At 42.1% G+C, this 19,482-nt stretch overlaps 1 protein-coding gene across 2 annotated transcripts in view; it reads left to right on the forward strand.

Annotated features, from left to right (window-relative positions):
* The window catches only part of LOC127806198 (probable E3 ubiquitin-protein ligase ARI8), a 104,146-nt gene that overhangs the window by 56,792 nt on the left and 27,872 nt on the right, over positions 1 to 19,482 (forward strand). For both annotated transcript variants that reach the window (XM_052343331.1, XM_052343330.1), the window contains exons 8-11: positions 4,019 to 4,126; positions 4,361 to 4,451; positions 4,581 to 4,670; positions 5,545 to 5,592. In XM_052343331.1, the coding sequence (XP_052199291.1) occupies positions 4,019 to 4,126; positions 4,361 to 4,451; positions 4,581 to 4,670; positions 5,545 to 5,592 (337 nt within the window). The remainder of the gene's footprint in view (positions 1 to 4,018; positions 4,127 to 4,360; positions 4,452 to 4,580; positions 4,671 to 5,544; positions 5,593 to 19,482) is intronic.

Here is a 19,482-nt window from a genome sequence, read left to right on the forward strand (position 1 = left end):
TCAGAACCAGGCCACTAAAGGAAAGATCTTGAAGGGAAGCATGGTTAAGGAAGTCAGCAAAATGAGCCATACCCAGGGAGAGGACCAAATTACCACCTCGGGACTCAGATTGATGCTTACAAACATTAAAATCCCCCATGAGAAGCCACAGGGAGAAATTAATACCGGGCACTAAGGAAAGAAGGTGATGCCATAACCGGGACTGGTCAGGCTCATCATAATTGGCATAGATACAAGAAACAAAAAACTCTTTGCGGTCAGTAAGCCTGACACATAAAAGATGAAGAAACTAGTCTGATCTTCCAAGTATCGACACAAAAACAACACTGGTATCAAACCCAATCCAAATACGACCTTAAGGACTAAACTCATAGTTCATAAGCCAAGACCAATGAGGCATAACATTACGGGTGATGTCCTGAGAGTAACTAAGCTGGACACGGGTCTCAAGAAGAGCACAAAACCCTAGATGATGCTGAAAAATAAGGGAGCGGGCCTCCCATTGTTTAACAGGGTGATTCGATCCCCTAATATTCCATGCTCCAAGGATCATGAGGAGGATGGGGTGGGGGATGACTCACTAGCCATCTTAGCTTTATGAGGCCTATTACGCCTTCTTTTGGGAGGAACAAACTCTAGAGACTTACTAGGAAAGGGGATCAACATGGGAAGGAGCGAGAGCAAATGACTCTCTGAGGAACCTGGGGCCTCTAGGGAAGGAGAGGAGACATGAGGAGAAGAGGATGGGGACATGGGGATAGAATCATCTTCCGCAAAGGCGGGAGATGGGGGAGGAGAGAGATAGGGGACATCTAACTGAATCGGGCTGATGGGATGAATCACTTGGTCCTCTTCCATGAGGGAGCAGAAACGGTTTGCTATCAAAACAAGGGAGGCGATAGGGGGAGGTACCTGAGACCTCGGAGAGGCCTGGTCCTAGACGACTAGGACACTGGGGGAAGATGGGGAGGATCTCGGGGGCTGGACAAGATCAGATGGGGGGGGGGGGGAGGGGGAGAAGCTTGGGAGACAAGCTCCCTAGTCTTTTGGGCCGGTATGGAGTGAGGGGCAATACCTGCCGTAGCTGGGGAGAGGTAGAAGGAGCCTTATGAGGACACGAGTTATCCTTATGATCAAAGACTTGGCACTATTTACACTTTGAAGGAAGCCATTGATATTCTACCATGATTCTAGCAATCTTAGGCTCACATGAAAACTCATCTATATCCTGGTACAATTCAATAAACCAAGGGAAGGAAGACGAAGTAGACATCTCAATACAAATACGAGCAAACTCTAATCTCTTACGATCCTCGGTCATCGAATCAACATGAATTGACATACTAAGCGAACTCGCCAATTCTGACAACCCCAACATAGACCAACATTCTAAAGAAACATAAAAAAATTTAACCCACACAAGAATAGTTTTATGAGCTTCTTTAGATAGAATCATACCTGGGTCCCAGCATTGAAGGAATAAAGGCCGCCGGGCAAAGTTTCATGGGCTTGCTTCAATGACCTGCATCATTTGATCAGATGAACTAAATCTGAAAAAAAAAAAACCTGAATTATTCGATTGGATTTTGGTGAGACCATAATTCTTCCATAGACACATTGCTAGGTTGTGAACCGTGAGAAAAGACAGTATTTTCTCCATAAAATAACCCACCAACGTATTCTTCCAGTGATCCGCACCCTTCTCACGAGCTTTCATAAATGGATGTACTCTTGGAATGCCACCAAAAATCTTAGTCAATTGAGGGATGTATTTAAGCTTTGTCGGCATAGGCACTTGAGAATTTTCAACAATATTAGCCCAACAACGGGCCTGACTCTGATTATGAATAGAGGGGCTAGGCACTGACTGCACATCATGGACATGGGCATTGCCCAAAATAAATGGAGACTGGCTTGGGGGCTCATAGGCCACATGGGTCGGATTAGCCAAAAAAATTAGGCTGCTGGTCCAAATCCATAATAACGGATGGGTTTGGATTAATTTCAACTGCCGGACTTGAGGCCCTGAAATTTCTTTCAATAACATTAGGCTTTGGGCCCACAAAATCAGCAAGCTTATCACGAGGAGGGGCTTTAAGCAATGGAGACACGCGATCTTCATCCGTAAATTCAAGAGAATTAATACGGCAGCCCGAGACGCCAATCTCATGATGGCCGTTTGTTGTAGTTTAATTAGAAAAATTATAATTTTTAGTTTTTTGAATTATAGTTTTTAAAACTTAGAATAAGTTGTGAACCTATTTATTGTAGTTTTTCAAAAGTTGTAGTTAAACAGTTGTGGTGTTTGATACCATAAGGTGTAAAATAATTTATTTTTGTATAATTATCCATAATATCCTTAATAGTTATAAAATGATAATTTAAAAATTAATTAGTATATATGTATAAATTTTAAGTGTTATAAAAAAATTAATTAGTGTATAGAGAATGGCGAGAGAGGAAGAGATCTAAAAATAGAGATGGCGGTAGAGAAGAGAAACGCTTGATTACGTGAACATAAGGATAATTCTTTATTAAAAATAGGGACAAAATTGTTACAAAAATATGACTGTTTAAGTAGAAGTTATAGAAGCTGGGTTATCTAGATTTTAAAAAAGTCAATTTTTACTCTCTTAATAAAAATTAAAAATTAGAATTTCACAAACTAAAACAAATACTATATTCTTACCTTTTTTTTTTTTTTTTAAGTTAAAAGCTAAAAATTATAATTTTTAAGCTGTGCCCGTTGAGGGATCACATCGGAGCAGGAAGCATTAAATGAGGCCAGAGACTTTCGGCCATTTAAGGAGGCGACCCGACCCGCCCCTTGCAACATCAAAATGGCTGTTGGCATTAAATGCCCCCACAGAGCCGTCCATCACCTGCTGCTGATGGACCAAGACTGATGGACAGGCCGACCGTTGCACGCCAGCCAACTCTCCATCACCCATCCGATGGCCATCGGCCACCGCCTCACCCGCCATGCTAGAGGAAACTGGCGAGCTTTCCAGCCGCCTCAGGTCCGACTCCAACCGACCTCGAACACCAGCCAACTCCACAACCGCCATGCACGACTGGTTCTTCGAGGCTTCACCACCCAGCGGCCAAAGCTCACCGGCCCTTTCTCCAACCGCCATGCACGAACCTTCCCGCAAGCTTAGCGATCGATCCTGATCCGACCCAAGCCCACCATCTCCCTCCATGCACGGAGAGCACCCAACTAACGATCGAGACTCTCCATGCTCCTGCCCCTTATCACTGACTTGAGAGAAGGAGAGAGAAAGATGGGAGGCTGCTGCTCCCTCGCGCGCCCTACCCTCTCGACCAAGCTGCTTCGATGGACTGCCCTCTCGACCAAGCTGATGCGTCGGACCCCTTTCTTCCTCCTCCAAGAGCACTTCACTACACTGCTCAACCTGAAACTCCTCCATAACATGAGATGAAGGAGACCCAGCTTCTATTAGAGAGAGCCTATCCACTGCTTTCGGTTTCAGGCTAGATGAATCTTTAGCTTTGCGCGTGTATAGCTTCATAAACGTTCGTTTCTTATTGGCAATGCGGGAGGAGCTAGTTGTATTTCTTATTCTGACAACAGGTAATACGGGATGCTCCGTGGCGTTCATCCTTACCAGAAATTTAGACTCTTCCACATTAGAAGTATGAACTAGCAGCTGCGAAGGGCGATTATCCCGTCCAGCCCAAGCACGAGCAAGAACCAATTTCTTCCACGAAACTGACAGACAGACCACCTTTGGACGGAGAACTGGCCAGGAAATCCGGCCGTTCCCGCATGAATAACACACTAAAACCCACTGGAACAACCAATGAAACAGTAACTCAAAAGTTTAAGAATTTCTTGACTAAGAACTTCTATTGTATGTATTATGTATTATCACCTATGTTTGATGAGTTTCTTGACTAAGCTACAAATTCCAGATTTGGTTGGTACTTTTTTGTTTTAAGAATATTATTCTGCATTTTGTCATGCTAAATCAACTATCCGTGTTAACATTTTCAGGATATTGGCCAATTCCAAGCCTTGTCCTAAGTGTAAACGTCCAATCGAGAAGAATCAAGGTTGTATGCATATCACATGCACGCCACCTTGTAAATTTGAGTTTTGCTGGTAAGCCATATCACTACCATCTAAAATTACATACACACCTCACGTTGTAGTTTCTGCATCAATATTTTCTGTTTGCAGTAGCTTTGTCTGTTTCACTAACTCCTGGATTCTAAAGGTTAACCTCTTTTCAACATTATGTGATTTTTCTACATGCACATCCTCTTCAGCACTTTCTCTCCTATGAAGGCTTAGTATTTGGTTCCTAGAGCATTTCATTTGATGACTTTCTTGCAGGCTTTGCCTTGGTCCATGGTCAGATCACGGTGAGAAAACAGGTGGTTTCTATGCATGCAACCGTTATGAATCAGCAAAACAGGAGGGAGCGGTAAGATATTTATAGTATGTTACACTGGTCTGACATTCAGAACCTACATAATACCACCCATATGATATAGGTGGAACCGTATTTGCGTAGACTTATCTATAGGTACTTGACATAGTTTGTTTCTCACAGTTTGATGAAGCTGAGAAGCGAAGAGACATGGCTAAAAACTCTTTAGAAAGATATACTCATTATTATGAAAGATGGGCTACTAACCAATTGGTAAGTACAGGTTTAGCTCTTGTATTTGAGGAGCACAAGCCATTATTTGAACCTTTACTGCCATGTTGATGTTATTTACAGGCCTTTGTTTTCCTTGGATTTTTTTTTGGGGGGGGGGGGGGGAGGACCAGAAGTTCTAGTGCGCCTTTTTGGTACATAACCATTGTGCTGATGTATTGACATTTTTCCTCACCCACCAAAAAGAGATCTTGAACCTCTCCTTTTTCATTATTATGGAGTCCCATTTAGTGTAGCATGTACCGAACTTTGTAATAGATTTATTCATTTATTGGGTTTTTATCCTTTGTTTATTAAAAGAAATGTGAAATTTTTATACATCAATAAACAATCGGAATTGGATGTATGTGTATATCAGTCGATTATCATAGATGACTGGTGAGATATAGCCATTAAGGGGTAATTACCAGCCTATCTTTTTTGAGTACGTTCCTATTTATGTATAGCCTATCTTTCCTATGGTGTAAATTTTCTAACCCTATTCATGGGGCTACATCACACTAAAAGATAGAATATAGTTTTATTTCTCCTATTCTTCACAATATATATTATATTTTAGGCACATCGCTTATGAAACTCTTGTACTTATCATGAGCATTTGAGACAAGTTTGTTATTTGCATTTGAAATATATTACTCAGGTGAATGTCAATGTTATGTCTTACTTGGCTATTTGGTGTAGGAGTTGTTGAGTTCCTATTGCTGTTCAGTTATACATTATCTTTTACATGTTTGTATTATGGTTTTGTTATTATGTTCTCTTGGTGTAAAAGAGGTTTTTATGTTCTTATGTTAGTCTCTTGTTCGCTAAATCTCATAGTTGATCCTAAATTTATTCCTTTCTTTTCTTTTTGCAGTCTAGGCAAAAAGCTCTTGCTGACTTGCAGCAAACGCAAAATGTGCATGTAAGACAAATTAATTTTCATATGATCCTGATTAGAAGGTCCAGCTTGATTCACCTAATTTGCTATGGCTTAGTCATCTATGCATTTGGAGGAGTATGCTGATTGTTCTGAATGAATTGGCTATCCGTCGTTTATTCTTTTTGTTATTTTGATTGGCCCAACAACAAAAGATAAATGACCATATACAAAGACATCTATCTTCACCCTACATGTGACACATGCATGCATCTAGGGAAAAAATGGCCTTTTCTTGCCTTTCGAGTTTGTTAAAATTTGATGTATATTTTTAAGATCCATTGTTAACAGTTTTTAAGTTTTGGGAACTAATGATAACTTGTAGTATTAGAGATCTGGTTTGAGAAGGTCCTGAGTTCAAGTTTTACTATGTTTATTTGTTTTCAGTTACTGATAGTCTCTAAACATGAACTGGTATTCATTGTATTAATTCTAGAATGACAAGGATGGTTACTTGGGTGGACTGCGAGTAGAAGTGACAAAAGCAGAATGTATAGAGGATAAACAATGATAACTATAGATGGGATGAGGGCTCCAAGTGAAATGAGTACCCTCAATGAACAGGACTATGGACAGAGTTGTCACGGCCTGAGCCTGACAAACCTTCCTTCTTCCTATTCGGTATGAATGGAAAGTTGTTCTCTAAGGGACTAACTAATGAACTGAGGAAGAAATGAAAAAGATAGAGAGAAGTAAGAGAGAATTGAGAGAGAGAGAGAGAATGTGAGGGATAATTGATCTGATATTCTTTCATAATCGCCAGGAAATGGGTAGTAGGCGATTTATACAACTAGCCAAGGAAGATTCCTTACAGCTAGGCTATTGTAACCGCCTCTGCCAGCTCATTCCACTTGCACATGGATTCCCTTAGGCTGACAACCTCTAACAAACTAGAGAATTACAGTAGCACAAAAATAGAAATTATCGAAATAACACCATAGTAATAACAAAATGCAAGAAATCAAAATCTATTCCTAATATCAGATTCGTAGCTTGACATCTTCACCCTTGCTAAAAAAATTTTGTCCTCGAGAATGCTAAGGAGATTGGCTGATCTGCAGAACTGCTTGAGCAAATCAGAGAGGTATTCCTAAGTGCTGTCCTTAGCTGTATTGTCTTGCCACTTGACTAACACCTGGATTAGGGGTGCCCCTTGCTTATAAATGACTCGCCTGTCCACTATGGCCTCCGGTTCTAGAGTCTGACAGATTTCCCAAGGCAGCGTAGGTAAGGAGGGACTCACCCATTGTGCTCCTACCGATATCTTCAAGAGGGAAACATGGAACACCAGGTGGATGTGGGAGTTCTCTGGAAGTTGCAATCGATAGGCTACCTGCCCAATCTTAGCAATTATGGGAAATGGCCCATAATATTTAGGACTAAGCTTGGATACCTGCCCTCGGGATATAGACTTCAAGTAAGGGTACCTGAGTCGCAAATACACTTCTTCACCCACCACAAAGTTCCTCTCACTCATGCGGTCTGAAAATTGCTTCATCCTATTTTGGGCTGAAGCTAACTCCCTTTTTAGCTACTGTAAAACCCTCATTTGCTGCAGATATTCCTCAACGGTGGCTATTGTTGAATAATTTCCCACTGCTGGTAAAATAGGCGGTTTGTATCCAAACAAGGCTTCGAATGGGGATATCTCAAGGGATGTGTGGTGGTTGGAGTTGTACCACCATCGGGTCAAGGACAACCACTTGTGCCAGCTCTTAGGATGTAGGAAACTTACATACCTTAAGTATGTTTCCAACCCTTGATTAACCCTCTCTGTTTGGCCGTTCGTTTGCAGATGATAAGCTGTGGATATGTTCAACCTTGTTCCCAGTGCTCTCATCAGATCCCACCATAAAAGGCTGATAAAAATTTTATCTCAGTCTGATATTATGGTCTTAGGAACCCCATGCATTTTCACCACTTGACCCAAGAAAACTCTAGCCACATCTTGGGTTGTAAAGGGGTGTGTGAGTCCTATAAATTGCGCAAACTTGGTTAGCCTATTGACTACCACCAAAATATTGTCCCTACCTTCTGATTTTGGTAGACCCTCAATGAAATCTATAGATAAATTTTCCCATGCTTGGTCTGGGATGGGCAGTGGCTGCAAAAGGCCCGGGTAAGCCACTATTTCACTCTTACATCTCTGTCAGATGTCACAAGCTGCTACAAACTTCTTCACTTCTATTTTGAGTCTTGGCCAAAAAAATAATTGCTTAACTTTGATGTAGGTATTCTACACCCCTGAGTGCCCCCCTACTGCAGACTCATGCAGGGACTGTATTATCTTCTTCTTGAGTTCACCATTGTTCCCTACCACCAGCCTTCCTTGGTGTCTCAACAAGCCTCCCACTAAGGCGTAGTCTCCGCTCTCATCCCTATTGATAGCTGCCCTTTCCAACAAAGCCTTTACTTTCTCATCCCGTTCATAATTGGCTATTATCTCTTGGCACCACTCGGGAACTAGGGTAGTAATGGTGACCAAACTCCCCTCTTCATGACACTTAGAGAGGGCGTCCACATCCAAATTTTCCTTTCCTTTCTTGTACTGAATACTATAATCTAATCCCATCAGCTTGGACATCCCTTTCTTTTGAAGTTGGGTGTGCAATTTCTGTTGCACAAGAAACTTTAAGCTCTCATGGTCTGTCTTGATGACAAACCTACTCCCCTCCAAATAATGTCTCCATTTTTTCAAAGCTATTAACACAGCCAAAAACTCCTGTTCATAGAGCTAACCCCTTGGGGTAGCTCAAGTGGTCGACCGCATGGGTTTCGGGTGTTGGGGTATGCCAAGGTTGTGTGTTCGAATCCTGGGCAATGCGGTAGGTATCGCTTAACTACACAAGGGGCCACGGGCACGGGTCTTTGACCTAGACTTACCTTGGCCTGGCCCGATGGTTCGGTTCAAGTCATCCCGTAGGTTATAGGGTTGGCAACGTTCGCGCCAAAGGCACCGCTAGGCGAAGCTCCTTGATTCCTATGTTAAAAAAAAAAAAAAAAAAAAAAAAAAAATCCCATATGTCTAGAACCTAAGGCCTGGCTGAGGAAGGCTAATGGCCTTCCCTCCTACATTAAAACTGCCCCAACTCCTGTTGCACAAGCGTCGGTCTCTAAGACGAAAGGCTTGTTGAAATCTGGCAACCCGAGGATAGGTACTCTACTCATCGCCTCCTTTAGCCTTTCAAAAGTTGTTTCTGCCTCTGGCCCCCAATTAAATCCCTCATTCTTCAAAAGCTCAGTCAATGGTTTGCTAATAACCCCATAATTCTTAACAAACCGACAATAGTAACCGGTCAATCCAAGGAATCCCCTCAACGCCTTGACTGTTTTTGGTCTTGGCCAAGCCACTATGGCTTCCACGTTCTTAGGATCTGTACTAACTCTTTCTTTTGAGATCAGATGTCCTAAGTATTCCACTTGAATTTGACCAAAAGCGCACTTAGTTCTTTTGATAAAGATCTAATTGGATTTGAGGACTTCAAAAGTGGTTCTCAAGTGGCTCAGGTGTTGATCAAAGGTAGGGCTATAAACGAGGATATCGTCAAAGAACACTAGTATAAACTTCCTCAAGTAGGGTTCAAATATTTGGTTCATAAGAGATTGAAAAGTGGCCAGAGCATTGGTAAGCCCGAATGGCATCACCAAGTATTCGGTTCATAAGGGAGTAGATTCAAAGAAAATGACATCAAAAGAGATAAAGTATCAATCAGGATTAGGAGAAAAATAATGATATCCCTTCTGAAGTTGAGAATAACCTAAGAAAATACATTTAACAAACTGAAAGGACAATTTATCATGACCAGGAGAGAGAAGATGAACAAAATAGGTAGAGCCTGAAATACAAGGTGGAATAGGATATAAAGGATCATGAGGAAAAACTAGAGTATGAGGAATGGTACCATTGAGAACAATAAAGGACATATAATTTATCAAATAACATGAGGTTAGAATAGCAGCATCCTAGAAAGAAAGAGGAACATCCATTTGTAGTAAAAGAGTGTGAGTAGTCTCAATGAGGTGGCAATGTTTATGTTCTAGTACCCCATTTTGTGGTGGATTATAAGGGCAGGATGATTGGTGAATGATACTTGGAGAAGATAAGAAAGCTTGGAAAGTAGTAAAACAATATTCTTTAGCATTATCACTACAAAGAATACGAACATAACAATCAAATTGAGTAGTAACTTCATTGCAAAAACTAGTGAAAAAAGACAACGATTCAGTGCAATCTTTCATTAAGTAGAGCCAAGTATAACAAGAGTAGTCATTAATGAATGCTAGAAAATAGAAAAAACCTTGTTTGGACTTGACTCTACTAGGACCCCCCAAATATCTGAATGAACAAGAGAAAAAGAAGCTGTCACGACCCCAAGGAATCCCCTGGGATATAATAGTCATACAAATTGTAGGTTTCTTATTTTGATTGTGTTGCTATTATAGCTGTTAGTATATCCAATTGTAAGTCTATAAATAGGCTTGAGTAGTTAGAGAATGACAAGCTTTTGAATGATAATTGAATTCCATTTTCCCTCTCTCAATTTCCCTCCATTCTTTCTCTCTCTCTCTCTCTGTGTAAATCTTCTCCCATTCTTGCTATTTCTTCCTCTCTTTCAGTCTAATCTCCCTCCATTTCTTCCAAATTCCCTTCCTAAACCCTAGCCAACCCCTAGGGTCGTAACATTTGGTATCAGAGCTAATGATTCTCGGCTGGATCCAGAAGTTTAGCGATTGAATTCGGAATTGAACTCGAATTCGAAAGGCGTAGCGGAAATTCAGATCTAGATTCAGTAAGGCAATCTCGACGGAGATTGATGTGGAGTAAAGACTAGTAAAGTCTGACCTAGGTCGCGACACAAGCAAGCAACTCTCGGTTGTTGAGGTGTGATTGAGGCGTAGTAGGAAGGCGAGTGCTAGAAGCTGCTAGCCAATCATTGCTAGGCTATCCATGGAAGTGGATTGAAGGCAATCTTCAAGAACCTGCAACAGAGAAGATCAATTGTAGGAGGTGCTACTAGAGCCGAGCCTGTTTTATGAGGTTGTTTATCCATCACGACTGACGGCTCTGATTAGCAAGTTAGTTGCAGATTAGAGGCACAGAATTCAGGTGAATTCTGACAAACCAGTGGTCGATGAGTGGGTAAGAAGTGGACGCAGGCTTGGAGCGATTGTTGATTCACATCAACTACCATAAGAATCCAAGCGATCTTGAATTCGTAATGAATCGAACGCAGAACGGGAGGATCGTGATTGGCATGCAAGCCATCGACAATTGCTTCAAGTGACGAATTTAGATCAGGTAGGAAGAGGAGTGCGCAACGGAAGTAGCTTTAGAAGCGAGACATTGGACGGTGATTGGGGGGGTGACTCCACTGGAGTTATTGAATTCACGTGAATTCTGATGATCATTGGATGGTGATTGATTGGGTGGAGAAGAAGGCGTTGGCTAGGGCGATCATGGAGCTTACTTGACCGTGGGTAGATAGCGATAAGTTGTAAGCGAGTCTGATAGTCGGCAATTCAATTACAGATTAGAGGTATTGATGCGGGAGACTAGGAAGCATAACCTTGAGCGAGGCAAGAAGGAATGTGCAGCTGTTGCATGTGACTTCGGGTGTTGTTCCAAAGTAATTGGATCTTGGTCACTGCATGTGACCAAGCTGTGAAGGAATGTGCGGTTAGAAACGGTCCATAAGGGAATCCCGAGCAGCTAGATCAGGCGATTATTGGAGGCAGTGTCCGGTTGACTCTCGACTGGTAATTGAGGCTCGAAATTTGATAAGGAGTACAAGAAACGATTGCAGCAATAATTCGAGAGGTGTTATTCAAGTTGATTCCTCAAGGGATTGCAACAGAGCAGTTCCGTGGCATTTGACTTGTATGAGGTCCCGAATTGAAGGCGAAAGCAAAGATCTATCACTTAGCAGTTCAAATCGTCTGGGAAGTGTAGGTAGGTTGGCTGGTGTAGTGATTGATTCTCATTTCGAAGGATAGCAGTGGTTGTGCAATTCTCAGGGGATTGTTCATGGTAAATTGGATCTTGAGAGTGGTCGGCTCTTAGTGAATTCTCAGATTGTGACAGCTCTAGAGGTCCTTGGTTGCTAAATTGAGGTTGAGGGGATCAGGGTGAAACACATCGAATCAAGGATGGAGGCGTGTGAGGACGCAAAGGCGTACGACAATGACCCACAGCCAGGAGGATAGTGCGGCCAACAAAGCAAACATGCATTGGGATCTAGCTGTCTCTCGAGAAAGAGTGTGGAGAGACTTGGAGAGGCATCGAAAGATGATGGAGCAACATGGCCAGTAGATCAACAACATGTTCAACATGCGATATTTCAATTCCAACTATCATCGGATTTTCCTCCCTGAGCAGTTGCTGATCCAATTTTGCCCAAACATGGCATCCTCCCTATAACCTATGGCTTGCAAGAGGCAGAGGAACTACCAGCCTTGAAACTGGAAATTCAGGTAAGAGGTTCATCTTCCCTCGCTCCCCATCACACCCCAATGCCTAGAGAAGGGAGGGCTAGGGGGACTAATCTTGCTGGAAATTTACATGATCAATTTGGGAAGAAAAAGAACATGACTAAGGTGACTAAGGAGTTCAACAATTTAAGACAAGAGGGATTGGTGGCAGATTATTGGGTTAAATTTGAGGAGCTAAGGCCCCTAATGTGGAGTGCTCAGCCAACCCTAACGGAGCGCTATTTTGTATCAAGATTTGTTAGTGGGTTGAAGGACAAACTAAGGTTAATGGTCAAAATGATGATGCCTGCAATCGTGAAAGAGGCTGCCGAGAAAGCAAGGTTGCAGGAACTCGCCTTGGAAGCCATCTTTAGGAAGCATGGGCTGCAGCCTAACGGATCTACAGAGAGCAGTAAACAAATTAAAGGAGCCTCTAAGGCTGAGCAGGAATCTGAGGAAAATCTGGAGCTAGACCCGGCTAGTTGTAATTGAAAACTCCAGCAATGAAGAGAGATCAGACATGGATATCAGCGAAAATCATAGCTTATATTTGCAGGAAGCTGATGGAGTAGCATTGGAAGATGAGGATGACGTTGCAGATAGGTTCCATGCCAATGATGAAAGACAACCATGCAACGAGGACTTGGACCAAAGGAAGAAGCAGGAGGCTGAGGACTTGCACAATCCTGCAGCTGCTGTGAGTGACAGTCTTGTTGTTACTTCAAAGGGCGTAGATCAGTTGCAGGTGTTAACTCTAGTAGAAAAGGAGCAATTGAAACTAACTAAACAAGAGAACAACCATGTGGTTCGATGAGGGAAAAGGAGGCCGCTGCCACACGGTTCAGGAGTTCAGATATTGGAGAAGGGATAGTTGACATGGAGGTCCTGGAAGTCTCTATTGAAGATAAGGAAGGAGAATAGGTTGTGAAGATGGGAAAGGATATGACTACACTAACCTCGGAGTTTGAAGATTACAATGGTGAGGGAATCGGTGCTTTAATCAAAGTGAATACCCATTGGAGTACAATTCAAGGTTGGTTAGAGACTAACGGACGGAGGCTACTTGTGCTTGGAAGAAATTTTTGTTGAGGGGAACAAGACTCTTGTTTTGTTTATTCCTCTTTCAGTTGGAGAGCTACAACGTCGAATCAGATTTTGGCCTGCAGTGAAGTTGGAATTCCTTTCTATGATTGGAAATGATATGGTTGCAGCAATAATGGATCAATTGGAACCATTCTCGATGGAAATTAGGATGAGGGGGATGGCTGGACTTATTGTTGCAACAAGTCTTAGTACTGATGTTTTTGAAGAAAAAGACACGGAAAGGCAAAAAAAAAAAAAAGATAAGAGATAAGAACGAGAATAGGCGAAGAAGAAACTAGGTTGTTAAAGTTGGAATTGGCTGAAGAAAAGGGTCAGCGGCTATTAACTCTTAGGGACAAGAATTGTTTGAAGGGGAGAGGATTGTCACGACCCCAAGGAATACCCAGGGATATAATAGTCATACAAATTATAGGTTTCTTATTTTGACTATATTGCTGTTAGTATGTTGTTAGTATATCCAATTGTAAGCCTATAAATAGGCTTGAGTAGTTAGAGAATGGCAATCTTTTGAATGATAATTGAATTCCATTTTCGCTCTCTCAATTTCCCTCCATTCTTTCTCTCTCTGTAAATCTTCTCCCATTCTTGCTATTTCTTCCTCTCTTTCAGTCTAATATCCCTCCATTTCTTCCAAATTCCCTTCCTAAACCCTAGGGTCATAACAGAAGCATCAACTCCTTTTTTGATATGACTAGGAAAAGATGTGCAACCATGCTTGCCCAATTGACAAGACTCACTCTATAGAAGCTATAGTAGACCCAGAATACGCCGAAGGCAAGACCGAGCACAAGGTATGACTGGGCGATGGGTCTCAAGTGGCTCTCTTGGCCGGTTGACCTCTTCAAGCCCTGTCCTTTTATGTGCAAGGCCACCTTCGGTATATTGGATCTCAACAGTTTGTACATCGACGTTTTGATGCAGAGGATCCTCCGAGGAGGCAACTGCAAAGCATACTTATCATAAGTACAGTGCCCATGGATTGAACATAGCCAAGCAAGTGTCGGAGGTAGAAATCAGAAACAGGAAGAAGCTTAGAAGATTATGGAGAAAACACACAATCTTATTTCTGGGGAAGGAACTTCATATATTACAATGGACACTTAGCCTTCCTTTTATAGAGGAAGACTAGCCAAATAGAGAGCATCAGATGCTCTGCTAAACACAATAATGCATAAAGTAAAATACAGTGAAAGACAAACTTCTTTCGACTAAAAGTAAACAAACACGCAGACAAGGGCATATGCAACTTTTGACTAGAAGTGCATGTCGCCAAACATAATAAAACAGATAATCGTCATGGATGACGTTGGGTACATTGGATTTCAGTTGGGGTAATCTGGGCCGGGGTGTTGATGTTGGGCCTGGATTCAAGGTGTTCCAAGGTTGCAGTCTGGGCTTGGTGTGTCTGAGTCGTATGGGTCTGAAGGCATTCCCAAACGTTTCCACCAGGGGTCTTCATTCTAGGCTGAGGCCGATTCTTCAGGCTGAGTGGAGCTGCTGCTTTGGGCTTGATCGGGAACTGAGATGCTTTGAAGATATTCAGTCTGGGCTTTGTTAATCTTTTTAATGTATCTGGAGGAGAATTGTTCCCAGTGAGCATCATCTTCAAGGTTGGGCCATATCTGAGGAGGAATGACTTTGTTAAGGATAGAGAGTTGTCGCTGGAGTTCTTTGAATTCTCTGGGGTAGGACAGCCAGTCTGCATGGAGGTTAAAAGGGAAGAAAGCATAATCCTGGAAGGTAGATGTATATAGGGATGATTCTACTGTAGGGATATCCGTGGCAAACCATTTGGTTTTGGTGAAGAGGAGGATGATGTACCATTTTTTAGGAGCAGTCTGGAGACTTTCATGACGAAGGGAAATACTGGAGAAATAGTGTTGCCAGTAGAAAAGTGGGTGGAACCACTCAAGGAATTGGATGGCATGGGCAGGTAGTCAGGAAGGTTGAAGCTAATGCTACCAAGTTTGGATGTGGAATTGGATTGCAATGGTGTGTTGGTCAAGGAGATACCAAAGAAACCAAAGAAGGGGTTTGGAAAAATCATTGTGAGGGAGAAAGGAGAATAAGGTGTCAAAAGGGTATTCAGGGTGTACTCCAAGACCACCAAAATGGTGTGAACCAGAGTGTTAGATGGTTTGAAGTTGGTAATGGAGCATGTGTTTATGGATTTCATCGGGAGAGTTAAATACTCGAGGCCATTCAGGGGGGTATAATGGGAAAGGTTGAAACATGGCAATGATAGGTATGGGGAGAGAGAATGCAGGCTTGGTTGAGAGGGGTCGGGTGAGAAAATCAGCTAGGATATTCTTCTTGCCAGGGATGTGTTTGACTGTGAAAGAGTAGCGGGAGAACCATTCTTGCTAGGGAAGTAGGAGAGGAAGGGGTAAATCTTTTTGTTTGAACTGGAGCATTTTGGGAAATGCAGCCATATCCATTTGGATTTGAAAATGGTGGTTAACAAGATGGATTTGGAACTTCTGGATTCCTCTTTTGACAACGAGAATTTCCTTGAAAGTGGAATGATAGTGGAGCTCACTGTCTTTGAATGCACTACTCTTGTATCCACAGATGGAAGTGTGGCCATCTTTTTCTTCAAGGAGAACAGCGGACCAGTAGAGGTCACTGGCATCGGTTTGAAGAATTCGGGTTCCATTGGAGGGAATGTGAAGGGGGGGAAGAGAAGGGACCAGGTTCTTGATGGTGTGTATAGCTTGGGTATGGATAGTAGTCCAGGGAGGAGGGTTTTTCTTGAGAAGTTGTTGGAGAGGGCGTATTATAGGGGTAAGATGAGAAACAAAGTCGGATATGTAGTTAACAATGCCAAGGAATTGGTGGATTTGGGTTCGGGTAAGATGGGAGTCAGGGAATTTCTGGAGTTCTTGAGCAATGTGAGGTTGTAAGGAGATCTGCCCATCAGAGATAGTGAGACAAAGAAAATCAATGTTTGAGACAGCCAGAGACATTTTCTTGGCAGAGAGCATGATACCATATTGTTTAAGGAGGGCATAAAATTGGTGAAGGAGGTTTAAATGGTCAGAAATGGTGGAGGAGAATAGGAGGATATCATCGATGTAAATGAGGGTATTGGAGAGAATAGGTTGGAAAATACGGGTCATGGCTTTTTGGAATAAGGATGGAGCTGTTTTGAGACCGAAGGGCATGACTGTCCATTAGTAATGGAAATTAGGGATGCAGAAAGCAGTTTTGAAGCATTCCTCAGGATGAATTCCTAATTGCCAGAAACCAGCTTTGAGGTCAAATTTAGAAAAGATTGTTGCTTGTGCGAGGTGAGCAAAGAGATCTGGTTTGGTAGGAAGAGGAAACTTGTTATCTGCAAGGAAGTGGTTGAGAGGTTGATGACAAGGCGTAATTTTCCTCGGGTTTGTTTTGCTCTTTTATTAACATAAAAGGCTTGACAGGCCCACTGGGATGTGGTATCTTCTATGAGGTGCTCTTGTTTAAGCTAGGTGAGTTCTTGGATAGCAAGGGCATAATGATCAGGATTCATGCCAGAGTGGGTTGCCTTGGTTGGGTTAATGTCTTCATTTTTCTTAAAAGGAAGAGAAATAAAGAAGTCTAGGTTTTGCCAAAGGGGGGATGAACACTTGGTAAGGAATTCAGAATGGGTTTCAGCACAACAATCTTGAAGGAAACGGATTTTGATTTCAGATAATTCAGTGAGGCTAAAGTGGTTACCAGAGGGTACAAAGGGGAGGAAGGATCCTTTATATGAAAGGCCTTTTTCTAAGGGTTTAATTTTTGTTTTCCAGAGCTGGCTAATGATACCCCATCCAAGAATGAGATCTTTGCCGGGGAGAGTAGAGCCGAGGAATTTGTGCTTGATTTGGAGGCTAGGGAAAAATTGGAGGTAAACGGGCTTGATTTTGTGTTTAATGGCAAAAACTTCACCATTTGCAGCTTGGAAATACTGGTTATGGGGTTTCCAGAAGGAAGGGGGTAAGATAGCAGGATTTAAAATGGAGGTAGCAGCACCGGTATCGAATAGAGCAATTATAGCAATGGGTTTGGAGTATTTGTCAGGGTAAATGTGTAGTCGGAGGAAGGGGGTTGGTAACACAGCTTGGATAGGGGCAACGCTAAATTGGAGGGAATCAGATTCGGAGGTTTCAGAGGAGTCGTCATCCGAGGCATAAGAGATTCCAAAGACGACCTAAGGATTATCTTCGTCTGTTTCTGAGAATAAGGATTCAAGATCAGCATCCTGGAGGGAAGCTTTTGTCACCATTTGAACATGGGAGAGGACTTTTTTTGCTTTGTTGCGAGGGCAATTTTTGGCAAAGTGGCCTATTTTTCGGCAAATAAAGCATCAATCTCCCTTGTTTTGTCCTTTGTGAAATTTGCACTTGAAGAATCTCTTCTTGGTAGGAAAGTTGGGAAATTTGGACTTGCGCACTGGCTTGGACTGACTTCGAAAGGTGGAAGGACATATTTTTCTGAAATGACGGGATCGGTGCCTGTTACAATCACATGATTTTTCTTTGCATTTGATCTGGAGATCTGTGCGCGTACAAGCTTTTGCTAGCTTTATACTCATCTCTTTGATATTGGCATGTGCTTGTTGCTGAGAGCAGAATTGTTGGACAATTTTCAAGACCATTTGGTACAATTCTCCAAGTGATATGGTGGAAAGGGGAAGTTCTTTAACTTCCAATTGGCGAGAGACTTCTTGGCCAATCGGGGTTGGAATGGAGTTGAGAAATTGTTGTTTGAGATTAGGGTTATTCATGCCGCCAAGGGCATAGAATCTTCTGGCAACTTCTTGGAAATGTTTGTTCAAATCTTTGGGATGGAAAGAACAACACTTGAGCTGAAAGTACTCCTTTCGGGCGGTGTCTGTAACATGAGTAGGTTGCCCAAGGAATTCAGTGTGAATATGCACAATGCACCTTTCAATAGAATGCTCAGTGAGAATAAGCTGCTTAAGGAAATCATCGAGTTTATCCCACCAATCTCGCAAAATGCCAACAGTGCGAGCAATGAGTTGGCAAAAAACATAAGGTACCGAGTCATCAGGTTTTTGCATTTCAGTAATGCACTAGGCTTGGAATTCTTGAATTTGGTGGTACCAACGGGAGGGAGAGAGGTCATCAAGGGTAAAACAAGGATGAGATGGTAGAGAGGATGGAATAAGGGGGGTGGGGTCAAAGGAAGTGGAATAGGTAGCATCAGCAATATGCCGGGGAGGGGATTCAGGATTGTTACTGGGGTTGAGAGAGGGTTCATAATCACCTAAATCAGGATTAGTATGGTAATCAAAGGTATTAGGTTTTAAGGTGGGAGCGGCTGTAGAGTCTTCTGTGGCGAAAACAAAGGGGGTGGTCTCATCTTCTGAGGTATCTGTGGGTTCAGAATCTGTCAGAAAGTGGGAAATAGGGTGAGTCATCATTTGGGGGGACTTTTGAGAGGAGGATGAAGGGTTTGGAGGGGTAAGGTTTGAATTGAAGACCTTTGCCTGCTCTAATACTATGTTGTATTATAAACCATCATCTCGTCTAAAAGTTTAAGCTATTAGATAGAGGGTTAACTTTTTTTCTTTTTTATTATTATTTTTAATCTCAATAGACATATATGCCTATAGACCATATATTTCCTATCTTCTTTAGAGTTACTAAGAATTAGTTTAGCAAAGCTTTCAATTTTTTGTTTTCATTTTTCATTTTCAATGTTTTGTGTTTAGTTCTCGTTTTCATTTAAAAAATAAATGAAAACTTAACATGTTGACAAGAACCCCAAGTGGGGTAGCTCAAGTGGTATTAGAGTGGGAAGAACTTTGAGTTGAACAAGGGTTCAAACCATGGAAGCATCAAGTGAGACTATTTCTTGGGGCCACGAATTGTCATGACCCTATGAGCAATAAAGGGGTAATATGATAATAAACTTATAATAGTTGTTAGAAGATAGTTTACAAGTTGTTAGGAGCACATGGGTGCTGCTAGGAATCAGTTAACAACTAGCTAGGCCTATATAAAGGCTACTTGTAAGAGGTTTGAGACGTGTGTAATGAAATGAAAATTCTATATTCCTAATTCTCTCTACCTCTCTCTCGTTTCTTCTCCAATTCTCCCTCCTTTTCCTGCTGATTTTTCCCTTTCCTTCAATTCTAACATTCTGATTTCTTCCCCTAATCCCAATCACAACTCTAGGTAACCCTAGGAATGTGACAAATGGTATTAGAGCCAATCTTTCCTTGGCTGTGATCTCGACGATCTCGTAGCAATCTGGCATCTCGTAGCAATTTGGCTTGAATGACTGAATTACGGCAATGGTCTAAACCGGCCG

Source organism: Diospyros lotus, chromosome 7 (assembly GCF_014633365.1).
Source record: "Diospyros lotus cultivar Yz01 chromosome 7, ASM1463336v1, whole genome shotgun sequence".
In the NCBI taxonomy this organism is placed as follows: Eukaryota; Viridiplantae; Streptophyta; class Magnoliopsida; order Ericales; family Ebenaceae; genus Diospyros; species Diospyros lotus.